Source organism: Propithecus coquereli, unplaced genomic scaffold (genome assembly GCF_000956105.1).
Source record: "Propithecus coquereli isolate 6110/MARCELLA unplaced genomic scaffold, Pcoq_1.0 Scaffold177, whole genome shotgun sequence".
Taxonomy (NCBI): domain Eukaryota; kingdom Metazoa; phylum Chordata; class Mammalia; order Primates; family Indriidae; genus Propithecus; species Propithecus coquereli.
The window spans coordinates 54,276-72,507 of record NW_012142412.1 but is presented as its reverse complement, the minus strand read 5'-3'; the positions used below and the strand labels follow the sequence as shown (position 1 = coordinate 72,507).

Genomic DNA, 18,232 nt, shown 5'->3' with positions numbered 1-18,232 from the left:
CGCGAGCGTTGGAACCCAACCTTCCCAGGCCCCACCTCCTTCCGCCTCTCAGCTGGTATTTGTCCCGCCCACCCCCGCCAACCCGGTTCCGCTTCCGGTTGGAGGAGCGCTGGGCTTTAGGGAGTGTTTGTTGTGGTGGTCGCGATGGGAAAGTCAGATTTTCTTACCCCCAAGGCTATTGCCAACAGGATCAAATCCAAGGGGCTTCAGAAGCTGCGCTGGTATTGCCAGATGTGCCAGAAGCAGTGCCGGGACGAGGTAAGTGGGCCCGCGTTGGCTCCATCTCCCTAGGAGGCCCCGCTGGAAATCCAGGTTCTAGTCCCTGCCTAGGGAGCTGAGAGCGCGAATCTCGGGTTCCAGGTCCTGAGGCTTCTGGGGTCTGCAGTGGGCGAGTCCACTACTCAACAGTAGAGCCGTCCTTCCCTGCGGCCCCTGTCCTAGCGACAACCTGGGGTCTTTGACACGGCATTCCTCCCACCCCCCAAAGATAGGATATCAGAAAAGGTTTTGCAGCCTCCTAGGAGCGTGAACAGTGCAGTGCCAGACGCACGCCCGGGCAATAACAATAACAATCATCGTCTATGACTTGTGGCTCTCAAGAGAAACGGAATGATTAGGATCAGATGAAAAAGGAAAACTAAGCTATTCCACACTACTCATCTAACAAGCATGTATTGAGCACCTGTAGCGTACGAGGCCCAGAATAATACTGTGGTTAAGATTGTGGATTTATCTGGAGTCAGACTTTCAAAATTATGAAGTCAAATTGTACCACTTACTAGCTGTGTGGTCTTGGGCAAGTTATACTACTACTTACATTCTCTTTGCTTGTTTACTTATCTGTAAAGTGGGAATAGTAATTGTGCCTACTTGTAGGATTGTCGTTGAGGTTTTTGTTGTTGTTTTGTTTTTTATACACCTTTCTTTTTCTTTCCTTTTTTTTTTTTTCATTGATTTTTAAATGAGCGAGTTAGATGTAACATGGCTCAGGTAGTCTTTGGGCAGATCTTGAAAAGCCTAGTATGCTGAGCAATGGAGTTACACTTTTCTCCGTTAAAGAGGTGGAAGATGGAACACTGTTGAATTGAGAGCAGGCTAATGATGCGATCATATTTGTCTCTGGAGATTGTGTTGGCTAGGGGTGGAAGAACACTGAGGAAATTGGAATTGTACAATTCAGTGTTTCTGCAAATGAGGGATGAGATATTTCTCTTTCATATGTCTTTAGTTCTTTCTATTTAATGAATATCCACCTATCCATTACGTAGTGTCTTGGTTGGCTTGGATTGCTGTAACAATACCATAGACTGGGTGGTTTAAATGACGGAAATTTATTTCTAATAGTTCTGGAGGCTGGGAAGCCAAGATCAGGGTGCTGGCATGGTCCAATTCTGGTGAAGGCCCTCTTCCTGTTTTGCAGACAGCTGCCTTCTGTGTCCTCACAAGGTGAAAGGGGCAAGCTCCAGTCTGTTTCTCTTCTTATGAGGGCACTAATCCCATCATGCGGCCTCTACCCTCAGGACTTCATCTTCCCAAAGGCCCTGCCTCCTAATGTCACCCCCTTAGGTGTCACGGTTTCAACATATGAATTTGGGGAGGACATAAACATCTAGTCCATAATATCCAGATTTAAAAATACTTTATTTTGCCATATTTTTTAAAAAATATTTTAAACTAAAGTACAATCATCAGGATATTGCAGCTCTAAATACTTAAATATGCATTTCTAAAATATCGGGATACTTGCCTGCATAGCTACAATATATGTCATCAACATAACAAAATGAATAAAAATCCTTCTATATCATCTAATACACATTCAATATTCACACTTCCTCTTTTATCCCCGAAGTGTTTCTTCAAACCAAGATCCAGTCAAAAGCCATGAATTGGATTTGCTTATTAGGACTTTTTTTTAAAAAATAGATTTTATTTTTTAGGGTAGTTTTAGGTTCACAGCAAAAACAAACTTGAAAATACAGAAATTCCCCGTATACCACCTCCTCAATTGTGCACAGCCTTCCCCATTATCAACATCCTGCAATAGAGTGTTATGTTTGTTACGATGGATGAACCTACATTGACACATGAGTGTCATCCAAAGCCCGTAGTTTACATTAGGGTTCACTCTTGGTGTTGTCCATTCTATTAGTTTTGAGAAATGCATAATGACATGTATCCACCATTATAAAATCTTACAAAATAGTTTCACTGCCCTAAAAGTCATCTGTGCTCTGGGTTATTAGGACTTTTAATTCTCTCTAGCTTTAATTCTTTCTAAATTCTAAATTTGGAATAGAACCCATTCCCCTCTACCCTTTTTTTCTTGACATTGACCTGTTGAGGAGACTAGGCCAGTAAGTTGTCCTGTAGCAGTCTCACTATGTCGAGTTGTTTTCTTCTGGTTATCTTTTGCCTCTGTCCTCTAACTCTTATGGTTTCTGTCAGCTGGAAATTAGATCTGAAGACTGAATTGGGTTCAAGTTAAAAATTTGGGGGAAAAATACTTTGTTCTTGATCTTGTATAGATTAATACTTGTAATATTCTTTATAGGTGATTTTGTATATTTCGTAATGTATCATATAACGAAGTCAGTAATATCTGGTAGTGATAAAGGTGACAGCCTGTAAAGTAATATTGGAAAGCAATATTTTCTCCCTTGTGAGAGCAAGTAACTAGTGGAGTAATACTTTGAAATCATACCCATATATCTGTTTTCCCATTAACCTTACACCTATATGTTTTAGCATTCTTGTTTGAGTCAGTTATTTTATTAGGAGTTGCAAAGTGGTTGTTTTTCTAACTCTTTCAACATGTATTATTGGCTGCCATTCTTTTTTATTTTTATTTATTTATTTTTTTGTGAGACAGAGTCTTGCTCTGTCGCCCAGATTAAAGTACAGAGGTGTAATCACAGCTCACTGCAACCTCCAACTCCTAGGTTCAAGCGATCCTCCTAGCTCAGTCTCCTGAGTAGCTAGGACTGCAGGTACATGCCACCACGCCTGGCTAATTTTTAATTTTTTCTAGAGATGGGGGTCTCACTGTGTTGCCCAAGCCAGTCTCAAACTCCTGGCCTTAAGCAAAGTGGTGGGATTACTGGCGTGAGCCACCACACCCAGCCATATCTTTTTTTTTTTTTTTTTTTTTTTTTGAGACAGAGTCTCACTGTGTTGCCCGGGCTAGAGTGCCGTGGCGTCAGCTTAGCTCACAGCAACCTCAAACTCCTGGGCTCAAGCGATCCTCCTGCCTCAGCCTCCGAGTAGCTGGGACCACAGGCATGTGCCACCATGCCCGGTTAATTTTTTCTATATATTTTTAGTTGTCCGATTAATTTCTTTCTATTTTTAGTAGAGACGGGGTCTCACTCTTGCTCAGGCTGGTTTCGAACTCCTGAGCTCAAACGATCTGCCCGCCTTGGCCTCCCAGAGAGCTAGGATTACAGTCGTGAGCCACCACGCCTGGCCACCAGCCATATCTTTTTTAAAAATGAGCTTTTGCACATCAACTAGAAATATTTGGTTATTCTGAAATGCAGTTCTTATGAGAAAGGAATAAAATGATTCTTTCCTTTAATTACCAGCTTCCAGAGGAAGGCTCTTGTAGTGGTTCTGGGCCTGTTTGCTCTTAGATCTGTTCGTTGCCCTTCCTTATCTGGGAGGGCAGCCTGGGGGAGGCGAAAGTTGACCCCTGCAAGTCCCTTCCCCGGTCTTCTATCTCCCCATATTGGAAGATGGAGGAGATGGAAGGTTGGAGCCAGAGTATTCCCCTCCCCAATCTACTCTGGATTTCTAGAATTTAATAACATTGTTTTGTTTTTATTTTATTGATTTATTTTTAATTTATGGAAAGCAGTACTTTTTTTTTATTTATGAGGCTGACACCAACTTTTAGGATAAATTTAAATAATAGCTATGACACAGGTAGTACACAGATGAGGTAAAAATCGTATGGGTGGTCTGCGGACTAAAGATTAGGAAACTGCTTTAAGTAAGATTGAGTGTAGAAATCTGGACAGTGGCAATGGGATTAAGCAGAAGGGCTGGATGTGAGTTATTAGGAAGGCTGAAAAAATTTACTAGTAAATTAAATGTAGAAGGAGAAGGAGAAGTGTATGCTGTTGCCTGGTTTCCTGGCTTGGGTGACTGGTTATGAGATAGAGGTGTTCACTGAGATAGGTGACATGGGAGAGGCATGTTTTTCATTTCCATTACTAGTGAAGAACCAGGTTCAAATATTAAGTAGAAAACATAGATACTAAGTCAAAACTTTTATGTTTCTTACAACCATCTTAAGACGGTACAGATTTAATATATTGAACAATGTAATATGCCACAGTGTATTTTGGATAATGAGCTGAAGTAGAGTGAAAGTAGTTTTCAGGACAGAAATCACTAATGACCCACTTTACTCCATTTCTGTAACACTGTATGAAGTAGGTGCTCCGTTAGAATTGGCTAACTTGAGTCCAAAAAATGAAATCACTCTTCTGTTACTGTGCCTGGTAATGTTTCTTATTAATGTCTATTTTCTACAGCACTATTTTGCTGTCTCTTTGATTTCAAGGATTATTCTTTGATTAGTTGCAAAGCTCAACTCCATAAAAAATATTTTTAAAAACCTGATAGGATAGTTACAGCTAGTGATTTGATTATTTCTTACAATTTATCATCAAAGAGCAGATTTTTAGGGTTTAAGTACTTCTGTTTAGAGCGCATTTCCATGACCTAAATCGCGATTTAACTACTACCTTTACATTTTTTGTAGAATGGCTTTAAATGTCATTGTATGTCCGAATCTCATCAGAGACAACTATTACTGGCTTCAGAAAATCCTCAGCAGTTTATGGATTATTTTTCAGAGTAAGTAACTCAAAGAACTCCTTATCTCAAAAGCTTTATTCAGTTGGACATGTAATAGATGGTTAATATTTTATTTATTAGAGGTTCTATTATTTCTTATATGTTAACATGGTAACTGTATTCTCCATAGGCTCAGTTTTTATCATTTTTTGAGAATTTTTTATAGTATGAAATTGTTACAAAAGCGTTTCTCACAATTTAGTTTTTTCTTCCTTCCAGTTCAAACATATGAAACTATCTTTCATTCTAACCGAGTTATGACTGAGAACACAGGCTCTGCAGTCAGACTGCCCGAAGTCAGACTCTTTTCCACCTAGAAGCTGTGTGCCTCTAGACAATCTACTTAGGTTTTTTGTGCTTTAATCTCCTCATCTGTAAAATGGCACTAAAAATAGCAACCTCTTCCAAGTATTCTTGATCCCTCATAGGGTTTATATAAAGAGTCAATGAATTAATATATATATCTTTTTGAGATGGGGTCTCGAACTCCTGGCCTCAAGTGTTCTTTCTGCCTCAGCTTCCCAAAGTTCTGGAATTACTGGCGTGAGCCACTGTGCGTGGCCACAATGAGTTAACACTTTTAAGGTGCCTTAAAGAGTTCTCAATATTTGATTAAGATTAACTGTTAGTTATTATCATTACTATTAATAATCTTGCTTCTATCCATCTCTTTCCAAAGTCCTAGACCTTTTGGTCTTAGGACTCCTCTATACTCTTAAAAACTGTTGAAGACCCCAAAGAGCTTCTGTTTATGTGGGGTATATGTGTCAACACTTAGAAATCAAAACCAAGATATTTTTAAAAATGTATTTATTAATTAATTTAAAAATAGTAATATACTTATTACATGGTAAAATTTTTTTAATGAAAAGCAATTACATTTTCCAAATAAAAAACAGGCATTGTTTTTACATTCTTATAAATCTCTTCAATGTCTCATTATAGCGAACAATTGGGTTCTCACATCTCCTTCTACATTCGGTCTATTGTGAAATGTTTTGATTGAAGCACTTAAGGAAAATCCAACCTATACATACGTATGTGGTTGGCAGGGAGGAATATTTTCATAAGCTTTTCAGATAATTTTAGATATTATTTTTTGATACTACATCAAAACACAATGTTTGGCAGTTTCTTAAAGATTAGTTGCAATGTGGAATCTGAAACCAGGTCCCTGAACTTTTTGTCCTGTTATATTAAAATCCATGGGTTATCTTTTACTTTGAGTGGATCTTATACTCATGCATGATTTTGTAACATTGTGCGCTGGTTGTTTGAAATATACCGTTTCACTGAGTTTCACAGATCTTCTAAATGGTGACACATTTTATCAAACAATGTAATTGAATCATATTCACTAATATCAACACTGATGCCATCAGAAACATCCTTAAACATTGGAAAGCATGTCAAAGTCCCAGTGGCAGATATTAGTTTGCAAGCTCAAATTTTATCATTGGCAACGGATACTGTCAGTTGTTTTCCTTAACGTGACAGACTCACTTTATCTTTCAGAAAATGTGTGCCAATAACCATTGGAATAATGATAGTTTATATGTCAGTTCTTTCAAGTAAAGATGAAAAAGGTATTTCAGCTCACAGCTCAGTCACACTAGTGCTTTGCTCAGGACATTGTACAGCTGCAGAAGTGGTTTGTTCATAACTCTCATTTCATCACAGAATGTTAGAAAGATGTTTACTTGAGGGTTGAGATTTAATGCAATCCATAATTTTTACTGCGAGTGCACGGCAGAGAGGAGCGCACCGCGTGCTAGCGAGGTTTGGTATCGCTGCTCTCTGCCTTAACTTGGGCTAAGCTGCCAGCAGGCTTGCCTCCATGGCTTTTATGCCATCAGTGCAAGTAACACAGTGACAAAGGCAAAAATTGTTTACCTGTGAAACACCCGAAGCCATCTTGAATACCACCAGGTTGCGTGAGTCACACTTTGGGAAACACCATTCTAGCAAGAGCTGTCTACACCCGCTGCCTGCCTTCCACCACATCACCGCTCAGCCCGCGGAGGCCGACTTCCGCCCTTTCAGTCTCCCGGAGAGTCACTGGCGCCTTTTCCATCTCGGTCTTCCTTGATCTTTCCTCACAGGCTAATGCTCTTAACTGAAACACTGTTCTTTCATGGTTCTCCTACTTCTCCTGTCTTTGTGCCTTTGTGCTTTCTTTCTTCATTACCTCCTCCTCGAATTTCATTTCAGCTCCTCGAATGTAGAAAGTTCTTCCAGGTGCCCACCTGACCTCTTTTTTGAATTATAGGTTCCCCCACACCCCAGGATAATTCTAACCTGTCTTTCTGAAGGCCATCTCGAAGTGAACATTTCTAAAGCAGAGCTCAGTATTCTCCCTACCCAATCTGCATCTTATCCTGTGTTGGCTAGTAGCCATCCACCCAGACTCCTAAGCTGTAAACCTCGAGTTCTCTTGGGATTCCCTCTGGTCAGTTCTCCTGCGTCATGGCTTTTAAACCTATGTCCTTTCCATTCTCAGTGCCCTAGTAATAAATAGTTCTCAGCATCTTTCACCTAAAGGATTTCAGTGACTTTCTCCTGGTCTCCCAACCTGCGGCTTTGGCCCCTCCCGTACACACTTTATGCTGATGCTTCACAAACCCCTGTGTGCGTCAGAAGCTCCTGGAGGGCCTGTTCACAGAACGCAGACCCCACACCCAGCTTCTGAGTCAGCGGGTCTGGATTTTGCGCTTCTGTCCAGTTCCCAGGGGTTGCTGATGCTGCCAGTCGGAGGGCTGCAGCTTAAAAATTATTCCCTCCTGTCCATCAGGGTTGTCTTTTCTAAATCACAGATTTTAACAAATTACTTCTCAAATGAAATTCATACTCATCCTGTTTAGCATGACATTCAAGGCACTTCAAGAATTAACCCAAACCTTATTTTTACTTTCTGGCCACATCTTCCCTTTTATTCTGCCCCCTCTCTCACCCTCATTTTTATCTGCCCTAAACTTTAGCCAAATCAGGTTGAGTGTTATTTTTCAAATGTGGTGCTTTCCTGCCTCGGTGCCAGCTGGGAATGGCCTTCTCTTCCAATTCACCTATAAAAGTTTTGTTTATATTTCACTGACCATGTTAAAATCACCTCTGGGTATCTCCCTTAACTCTTTCTGTGATACTTAGTTGCATTTCCTTTTCAGTTTAACTTCTGTTATGATTGGCTCTGCTAGATTGTAACGTCCTTAAAGGTCACAATTTATGTTTTATTCACTTCTGTTTATCTAGCACTTAACACAGTGTATCCAGCTCAGAGGGATACATTACCTGCCAATTTCATGTGCAAAGGCAGTTTTGTTGTCAGGTAGAATGGGGCCTATCATACCACATTCAGTAGCATTAACAGTGACTCACACCTGTAATCCCAGCACTTTGAGAGGCTAAGACAGAAGGATCATTTGAGGCCAGGAGTTCAAGACCAGCCTAGGCAACATAGCAAGACCTTGTCTCTACAAAAAAATTAAGAAAAATTAGCCAAGCGTGGTGGCCTATCCCTGTAGTCCCAGCTACTCTAGAGGCTGAGGTGGGAAGATTGCTTGAGCCCAGGAGTTCGAGGTTACAGTGAGCTGTGATCCCACTAGTACACTCCAGCCTGGGCGACAGAGCAAGACCCTGTCTCAAAAAAGAAAAAAAAAGAGAGAGAGACCCTCTCCAAAAATAATGTAGTAGCTTTTGCTATGGCTGCTTTACTAAGATAAAAAATTTCAACTCCAAACTGACTTTTAACCTTTAATCCTTGAAAGCTATAATCTTTTGTTCAGTTTTTAAAGGTTCAACAGATATTCATGGATGTTTTATATATCATTTGGGCATTAAAACTATATGATTGCTTAAATTTTAGGAAGTTGATGCGTAAGCTTAATGCTTTCCTTTCTTTCTTTCTTAGGGAATTCCGAAACGACTTTCTAGAACTTCTCAGGAGACGCTTTGGTAAACATCTCAAGTATTATGCAGATAACTTTATAACCTTACAAATCTTCTTAGGATCAACAGTGTCGTATTTTGTTCTTAGGCACAAAGAGAGTCCACAACAACATTGTCTACAATGAGTACATCAGCCACCGAGAGCACATCCATATGAATGCCACGCAGTGGGAAACTCTGACTGATTTTACCAAGTGGCTGGGCAGAGAGGGTGAGAATAAGAGATTATGTGAATAGTCGTTATGTGACTTCGTTGATGGGAGAGAGAGAATTGCCATTATTTCTTTCTAAATTCATGAAAAAAAGGATGCAGGGCAATTGGAAAACTGGAGGAGAGGAGCATACTATCCTAGGATTGACTTTGTTTTTTGCAATTGAACGGAAACGTCTGGAATAGTTCTTTGGACAGTGATTTATCACTGACACATTCTCTCATTTAGGTTCAGAGTTATTAGCAAGCTCTTCTATCCTCCCAGCTCCCACCTTTGGTACTCTATCTTAAGATTTCTGTTTAAAGTTGCTTTTTCTTTTCCTATTTCTAATCTTCATAAGATGAGAAGTTGGGGATATGAAAAGGGAAAAAAAATTGTGTCAATGTTTTGCTTATTCATTGAATTACTTTATTCCATTTTAGGGGATTAAATTCTGCTTAAAATTAACAGAACATCATGTACTCATTGAATATAAACATTAAGACAGGATTAAGAAATTACTCTGCAAGATAATAGAGCTGTCCCTTGGTGTCCAAGGGGGATGGGTTCCAGGACCCCCCACTGTTAGCAAAGTCCACGGATGCTCAAGTCCCTGATATAAAATGACATGATGTTTGCATATAACCTACGCACATCCCCCCGTATACTTTAAATAGTCTCTAAATGACGTACCTAATGTAAATGCTGTGCGAATAGTTACACCATATTGTTTAGGGAATAATGACAAGAAAAAAATGTCTGTACATGTTCAGTACAGACACAACCATCCATTTTTTTCCCTAATACTTCTGATCTGCTGTTGGTTAAATCCACAGATGTAGAACCCACAGGATATGGAGGGTCCATTGTACTTATTTCGTATGTTTCCCTTATTTAAATATGTTGCTTTGTCAGGCACAGTGGCTTATGCCTTGTAATCCCAGCACTTTGGGAGGCTGAGGCAGGAGGATCACTTGAGCCCAAGAGTTCAAGTCCGCAGTGAGCTGTGATGACAGCTACTGCGCTCCAGCCTGTGCAACAGAGTAAGACCTTGTCTCTTAACAATGAGATAAAAAGCTTTAAAAAAAATTAAATAAATAAATATGTTGCCTCAACCTAGCTATGTAAAAATCAGTATAATAAAATTTTCTTTTTTAAAAAATAAAGAAAATATTCCACTCGTATCTAAATCGCATTGAGTATAAACATGAAAAATTCACATGCTATTTGTGTATTTGAATATGTTTGAGTATATTTGAATGAATGAGTGAATGTATAGAGGTGGAACACATTTATATTTACATTTGCTTTGGATGTACACAAATTTACAGTGTCGGTTGTTTTTATTAAGGCTTGTGCAAAGTGGATGAGACACCGAAAGGCTGGTATATTCAGTACATAGACAGGGACCCAGAAACCATCCGCCGGCAACTGGAACTGGAGAAAAAGAAGAAGCAGGACCTTGATGATGAAGAAAAAACTGCCAAATTTATTGAAGAGCAAGTGCGGAGAGGTCTGGAAGGGAAGGAACAGGTGGGCAACAAAATCCTCCAGAGAGCCAATGCAAAAAGATCTAAAGAAGCAAAATTCATTTTTTTTTTTTTTAAGCATTGAATCAAATCTTTGTAGGCATTTCCTCTTAGTTTCTTAACTAAGAGGAAAAAGAGCCTGATGTGGCATCAAAGCACAGGTTGTAGAGTTGTTCTGGAGTCAACACAAACTTTGCTTTAATTCTTGACTTTCTAGACCCCAGTTTCCTTATCCCTAAAATAGAGACAATACCTAATGCGAAGACATATAAGCAGCTAATTTCAACTGACTGTGGTTAATGCAATGCTGCAGGTAAACACACTGTGTGGGAACATAAGGGCCAACGTTTCCTGCAGCCCGGGTAGGACAAAGCATGTTTGAGGCAGATACAGCCCCTCAGCACAGGAGTCTTGAAGAATGAGCAGGTGGAAGCCAGGTGGATGGGGGAGGCAAGGGGTTCAAGTGTTAGAATAACTAGTTCAAGGCATTTATTGCAACAAAAATGTATCAGTGCCTCCCGTGTGCCAGGGCTTCCCTAGGCACTGGGCATACACGGTGGACCAAAGATACAGAAAACTGCCCCCCGCAGCTTACATCCTAGCAGTGTGTGCGAGCAGAAAATATAGCCTGGTGTGTATGTGAATCTACTAGCCATTTAGTGTTTTTTAAAACTTTGTATTAAGCTCTATCATATGTTGATTAAAGTGTATGAAGTGCATTAATCTTACGTGCACAGTTCAATGAACTGTTACAGATGTGCGTGTGTGGTGAGTGTGAGAGCACAGGCCAGCACAAGCTCGTGCGTCTGTGTAGCCACCACCCAGATAAAGATACAGAACATTTCCAGTATCCCAGAAGCTTCCCTCACTAATACCCCTCTCCCTGCGAAGTAACCACTATTGATTATTGATTAGTTTAGTCTGTTCTTAAGGTAGGGCTAAGGGATAGGGATAAGGTAGTCTGTTCTACCCTATCCCTATTCAAAGATAGAATAACTGAGACTTAAGGGAGATGCCGAGGCTGACAGATTACAAAGCTCATAGGCTACACAGGTGGGTTTCATATATGCAGTTTTGTTTGAGTTTAGTCTAAGGCTCTCTTAATCATTACACTAAATTATACCACAATGTGGAAACATTTTGCTTTTTAAAGTAATGCTCTAGGTAAAATTCCTAGAGTTTATTGCTTTATATTTTGTTGTTTCCTATTTAAGTTGTAATAGAAATAAAAATGTAGGTAAACTATAGTTTGGTATGGAAAAGCTGCTTTTTTGTCCTTTAGAATAATTATCAAGTGGAGAATATTCGCAAAGCATCTAATTTCTTAATGAGGATCTTAATCATTTAGAGTTGTATCTTAGAGCTGCCTTGCAACACAGGTAGTATGTCATAATTTAGGCCTATTAAATATTGATAGTCAATGCACTGTAAATCAAAACTTTCAACCTTTTTTTTTTTAGGAGGCCCCTATTTTTACGGAATTAAGTAGAGAAAATGATGAAGAGAAAGGTAGTTTTAATTTTTCTTCTTCTTTTTTTTTAATGTGTATGCTTTTGTATTGGCTTTGCCAAAAACTAGCAACATGTCAACATGTCTGGTAGCGACATGTAATCTGTCTGGGATGCATCGTTCTTATCTATAAAATGAAAAGGAATACTAATGAATTAGATGGGATGCCTTCAGCCAAGTAACAAAATTGACTAAAATTAGCCTAAACAATAAGGAAATATATCTTGCCATAATAAGAATCCCAGATGTAAAGTGGTTCGGTATGCCATACGGAAACAAGGTAGCTGCCAACACTCCAGCCATCACTTCCAGACCCAGCATTGTCCAGAGAATGGCAGAGAGTATCTCTTCTGGAGTCAACTGTAGGAGCAAGGAAACTTTTCCTGGGATACAATCCTCCTGCCAACACACTACCTTTTGATATCATTGGCCAGATACTCAAAAGGAAGCGTGTCACATGTCCACCTTAAAAGCAGTCATTGGGATTATGTCATTGGTTTAAACAACCAGAATTTACCCCAGAGATGAAGATGATGTTATGTCCCCTAAGCCACAGGCAAGAGATGTGGACACTTGAACGAACTTGGAATACTGCTAGCCGGGGAAAGGGCAGGAAGTACTGTTAGGAAGGGAAGCGGGGAAGCAGCCAGCACTGTCTGCTACAGCGACATGACATGCGGGGTCCCTCCTAGCTCTCTCTGTTTCACACCGGGACATTTTTCAGAGATATGTGATCTTTGGATGGGGGCATTTTAGCTCTCATTTATTTAAAATGTCTATTAATTCTTCTGTGAATACCTTGTGGTATCTTTTCTCGCTCTGTCACCCCGGGTAGAGTGCAGTGGCGTCGTCATAGCTCACTGTGACTTCAACCTCCTGGGCCCAAGCGATCCTCCTGCCTCAGCCTCCCAAGTAGCTAGGACTATAGGCATGAGCCACCACGCCCGGCTAATTTTTCTATTTTTAGTACAGACAGAGTCTTGCTCTTGCTCAGGCTGGTCTCGAACTCCTGACCTCAAGTGATCCTCCTGCCTCAGCCTCTGAAAGTGCTAGCACCCAATGTCTGAGCCACTGCACCAGGCCTACCTTGTGGTATCTTATCTGATAGGTTCTAATTATAATTTTCCTGAAGTATATATGGAATATCAATTTTTTTCTTCTAGTTACGTTTAATTTGAATAAAGGAGCATGTAGTTCAGCAGGAGCAACATCTTCCAAGTCAAGGTGAGCCACATTCACAGGTATCTTGAAACTTTAGGATTTTTGTGAAATGTAGGTGGTTACTACATGTTATAGTATTGCATATCATTTTTTTCTGGTTGCAATTTTCTTCTTTTTTGGTTTTTCTTTGTTGATTGGGGCTTTTGTTTGTTTGATTGATTTTTAGCAACTGTTCTTATTTGCCGGTGATGAGATTCGATCTTTTGAGGAAAGGCTTGTTTTGATTAAATGCTTGACATAGATAAACTTCTGGTTCACTATGAATCCTTCTCCATGTAATGGTTCTGTCTGTACTATTATAAAACTGTTTATTTTCCTATCATAGCCCACTTATCACAGTTTAAATATTAGCTGGGTGTACGTTTTTCTTTTACCCTCTGTGTTGTGGTTTTCTGAGAATAGAGACTCGGTGATCAGCCTGTGTCCTAAGCACCCAGTGCAGTGCAAATGCACTAGTAGCTACTCGCCTTCCCTTCTGGATGCTGTAGTACAGAGCTGGGGTTGGCGAACTTTTTCTGTAAAGGACTGTATAGTAAATAGTTGAGGCCATTTTGGCCATATGTCTTTGTCACAACCACTTAAATCTGCTATCGTAGTGAGAGAGCAGCCATAGACAACAATACGTAAATGAGTGGAGCATGGCTGTGCACCAGGGAAATCTTATTTCCAAAAGCAGGTAGCAGGCTGGATCTGGTCCTCAGGCTGCAGTTTGCCAAATCCTGGTATACTGTGTGGTCAGGTAGTTCTATCTGCTTTTCTTGTTACCTTCTCCTGCAATTCTTGTATATTCTTTCACCAAATCTTTAGTCACTATTTGTGATGTGCAGTGTATTCAGTTTTGTTATGGAGGTTAAAAAAGATGAGTAAGACAAGACACTCAAATACCAGTGTCTACTGGAATTTACTTTTAAACTGGGTGATGTTATCTATTTTACTTAGTGTTTAACATGTTGTTTGTTTAAGATCTAAGTTTTTTGTGTTCATTTATAGGTCAGTGCTTATTTGCGTGATTGAGTAAGTGGTTAGGAGAATTGAAGGCCATAGGCTGAGTCAGCAATAAATACCAGCTTCAAAATGACTTGCCAGATGTCTTAACTTTGATCAAAATAGTATTTAAAAATTAACACCTTCATTAGGTGTCATTAAGAAATTGGTTAATTGGGTTCTACGTGCGGTATGTTTGGAAAGAATTTTCTAATATGGGAGTGATATGACCTAGAGGACGGGCTCAAATACATCATCACGCACATCCTTGCAGTTTTAGGCCATTATGCATTTCTCTCCATTCGCTTTCATTATTTGCTATTCCTAGCCATAGACGAGTGTTAAGATTGGTTCCAGTGGGCCCAGATTGATCACTCTTATATTATTTAATAGTTTTCTATGGCTGCTGTAACAAATTACCACAAACCGGGTGGCCTAAAACTCCAAACAATGTGTTCTGACTTCTGGAAAACAGAAACATAGGGCTATTCAAGAAGATTTAACTTCCATTTCCAATCTGTTAATATTCATTTCTTGCTTTGATTTTAACCCCATCCTAACCCTGTCTCAGTCTCTCACCCCTCTAATAGAATCTTGATAACACAAGCAAAAGGACCTTGCTAAACTTTAAACTTTAAATCCTACCATCTCTTTTTTCTTTTCTTTTCTTTTTTGTTTTGTTTTGTTTTGTTTTCTGAGGCAGGATCTCTGTTGCCTAGGCTGGAACTCCTGGGCTCAAGCGATCCTCCTACCTCAACCTCCCACGTAGCTAGGACTATAGGCGTGCACCACCACCCACATCTACTTTTTTGTAGAAATGAGGTCTCGCTATGCTGCCCAGGCTGGTCTCAAACTCCTGGCCTCAAATGATCCTCCTGCCTCTTGTTTCCCAAAGCACTGGAATTACAGGTGTGAGCCACTATGCCCAGCATTTTTTATTAAAGTCTGCTAGTGTCAGCATCTATAAGATGACTTCTGATTTTTTTTATATACTGTCATACCTGTTATATCTCCTGCCCTTTGCACTCCCGCTGTGCTAAACTGTGGATTCCTGAATGTGCTATGGGAGGTTGGGGGGGGTCCTCACTTTTTCTTAACCTTTGCTTCTACTGTTCCCTCTTCCTGGAATGCCCTTCCATGTCTATTCTCCTGCCATATCGTGAGATCCTACCTGGCTATTCTGGTCATCTTTTTATCCCCATTGCTTATTGCATTCTAAACATTTAATAATGCTGAATACATTTTCTTGATAGAAAATCTCGTATTCAGTCTAATTTTATTTCTTTTATGTGTGTGATAAAATATACATAATATCAAATTGACCATTCTAACTATTTTTAAGTGTACAGTTCAGTGGAATTAAGTGAATTCTCACTGTTGTACGTCCATCACCACCATCCATCTCTAGGACTTTTTCATCTTCCCCAGCTGAAACTCAAGCCAGGTGCGGTGGCTCACGCCTATAATCTTAGCACTCTGGGAGGCCGAAGCAGGAGAATCTCTTGAGGCCAGGAGTTTGAGACCAACCTGAGCAAAATTGAGACCCCATCTCTACTAAAAATAGAAAAAATCAGCTGGGTGTGGTGATGCGCACCTGTAGTCCCAGCTACTCGGGAGGCTGAGGCAGGAGGATCGCTTGAGCCCGGGAGTTTGAGGTGGCTGTGAGCTAGGCTGACGCCACAGCACTCTAGCCCAGGCAAGAGAATGAGACTCTGCCTCAGAAAAAAAGAAAAAAAAAAATCTCATTTAATCCTTGCATTTGAATTAGAAGTTGGATCATATTATTATTTCCATTTATAGTTGAGGATTTGAGGCTTAGAAAAGTGAATTAATCCAGGTCCTAACAGAAGTAGCCTCAAACCCTGACCTGCCCAACACGGAAGCCTGGGCTATCTTCACTCTTCTATACTGACAGTAGTAACACTAACAGAAAGGGTTAGAAGGTTCAGGGAGTTGGAGACAGGACAGTTTCAATGTTCTATTAGTGACAGTCATCCCGTAAGAGATGCAACAGGTCCTTCATTGTTTTGACTAATCTGCTGTAAGTTAATTATGTAGCAAATTTATTCTGTATTGTGAATTTTGCATGTTATAAAGCATTCGTCTCTGTATGGTTCTTGTTAACAAGCATGGTTTTACTTTCCATCAGTTCTTTGGGGCCAAGTGCACTGAAGACGATAGGGAGTACAGCGTCAGTGAAACGAAAAGAATCTTCCCAGAGCTCAGCTCAGTCCAAGGAAAAGAAGAAAAAGAAATCAGCACTGGATGAGATCATGGAGGTACAGTTTGTGAGCTATTTATGGGCACTTTAGCAATTAGAGGAATGATGTAATTCAAACCTAAGGAAAGTTAAATAGCCTCACCAATTATTAGATTAATATAAACTTAGAAAAATTTTCGTATATGGGTTAGGGAGTAGGAGCCTAGCTGCAGTTCCGTCAGAACAGAGTTGGATCCCGCCCTGCCCCCGTAGGTTTATTTTCTTGCCTCACGTGCTGTCTTTGAAACTTTCCATGCAAGGATGGTCAGCAGAGTTCAGTTAGAAATTGGGATCCTCCACTGGTGCCTCTCTCCTCCAACGGGTACTCTCCTGTTGCCTCTGCATCCCACTTACCACCCCCCAGCCAGCAAGAGAAAGCTGTGACATCTTTTTAATTTGATCTAAACCGATGGCTAAGTTTATGTGGTGAGTCATTCAAAATGTATGATTATCTGGATTTAGGGCCAAACTTTGGTTCTAAATCTACCCATGACTCTGGAGTAATTCTTCAGAAGGTTCTTAATATACACCTAAGTATTCCTTTCTCCCTTCTAACACATAGCCTTACCTCACCAGTGAATTAATAAGTGGGAGAGGAGAAGAGTAAGTCTAGGAGAAGAGAAAGAAAAAATGCGAGAAGCTAACTTTTTTTGCTTTAATATCATTTCCTCTGTCCCTCCCATCTCTTTTCTTCATTCTGAAGGGATAGGAAATAACTTCACTCTTCTCTGCCCTCACACCATGCAGGGCAGTCTAAAAAGCTTAAAGTATAACTAACATAAGATGAATTCGCTATGAAATGTTGTCGTTTCGTTATTCAATCAATATTGAGTCGCTGTTATGTACTGGGCATTGTGCAAGGTGCGGGATCTGTGTGTTGGGGACAAAAACGCAGTCCCTGTTTGTCATGGGGCTTTCATTCTAGTGCGGAAGCCATTCAGTTAGCAAGTGAAGCAGGGAATGATTACAAAATGCTAAGGAGGTGAGGAGCTGGGAGGGAACTCGAAAGGTGCTGGCAGGAAAGATCAAGCATCGGAAGGAAAGGCCACGTGACTGGAGCGCAGCGAGCACGTGGTGGCAGCGCGTGAGGTTGGAGAGAGCAGGGGGACAACACCACAGGAGTCTTACGTGCCGTGGCAGGGATTTTTTTTTTAAAATTTAATTCGAAGTAAAATGGAAAGTCAGATCTACCTTTGAATATTATGCATACTAAATGCATACTACAATGGGTACTAAATTTAGAACAGTGCTTGTTCATATCAGAAAGCTGAAGGATTTAAAATGAAGTTTAGAACCAACCAAAGAATTAGTTTGTTGATCCCATCAAAAGTTCGTACTTAGGGTTAACTGTAAGCAGTTGAGAAGGAAAAAGTTGAGATATATCATCATAATGGCCAGACAGTATTTTATTCCTTTGGTCACCCTTATTTATATCTCTCAGTGGTATTGTTCTTCCCTTTCATTTATGAGCTTTATTGTCGTTCGCAAACAGGGTCCCTCATGTCTGCCATCAGACTGTATTCCTAACGGTGCTGTGCGAAATTGGTGCATGTGTTAGGTTTTACATGAAAACGTAGCCTGTTTTCTACCTTCTGACAGTCAAAGCAGGCAAGGGTGGTATGGTGCTGGCCGGTGGTCTTGCAGTATTGGCTGAATAGGGGTGATTTTTGTTTGCTTCTGGTCAGTTGACTTGCTTTATCACATATTTTTTAAAATCCAAGGTTTTTTTTAAA

General features: G+C 40.2%; 1 protein-coding gene across 1 annotated transcript in view; it reads left to right on the top strand.

Annotated features, from left to right (window-relative positions):
• Positions 1-51: 51 nt before the first annotated feature.
• KIN (Kin17 DNA and RNA binding protein) overlaps positions 52-18,232 on the top strand; it is a 24,808-nt gene continuing 6,627 nt past the window's right edge. Inside the window, exons 1-8 of the mRNA XM_012642176.1 lie at positions 52-258; positions 4,769-4,863; positions 8,768-8,811; positions 8,894-9,016; positions 10,348-10,529; positions 11,986-12,034; positions 13,198-13,258; positions 16,389-16,518. Of these exons, the coding sequence (XP_012497630.1) occupies positions 145-258; positions 4,769-4,863; positions 8,768-8,811; positions 8,894-9,016; positions 10,348-10,529; positions 11,986-12,034; positions 13,198-13,258; positions 16,389-16,518 (798 nt within the window). The 5' untranslated portion in view covers positions 52-144. The remainder of the gene's footprint in view (positions 259-4,768; positions 4,864-8,767; positions 8,812-8,893; positions 9,017-10,347; positions 10,530-11,985; positions 12,035-13,197; positions 13,259-16,388; positions 16,519-18,232) is intronic.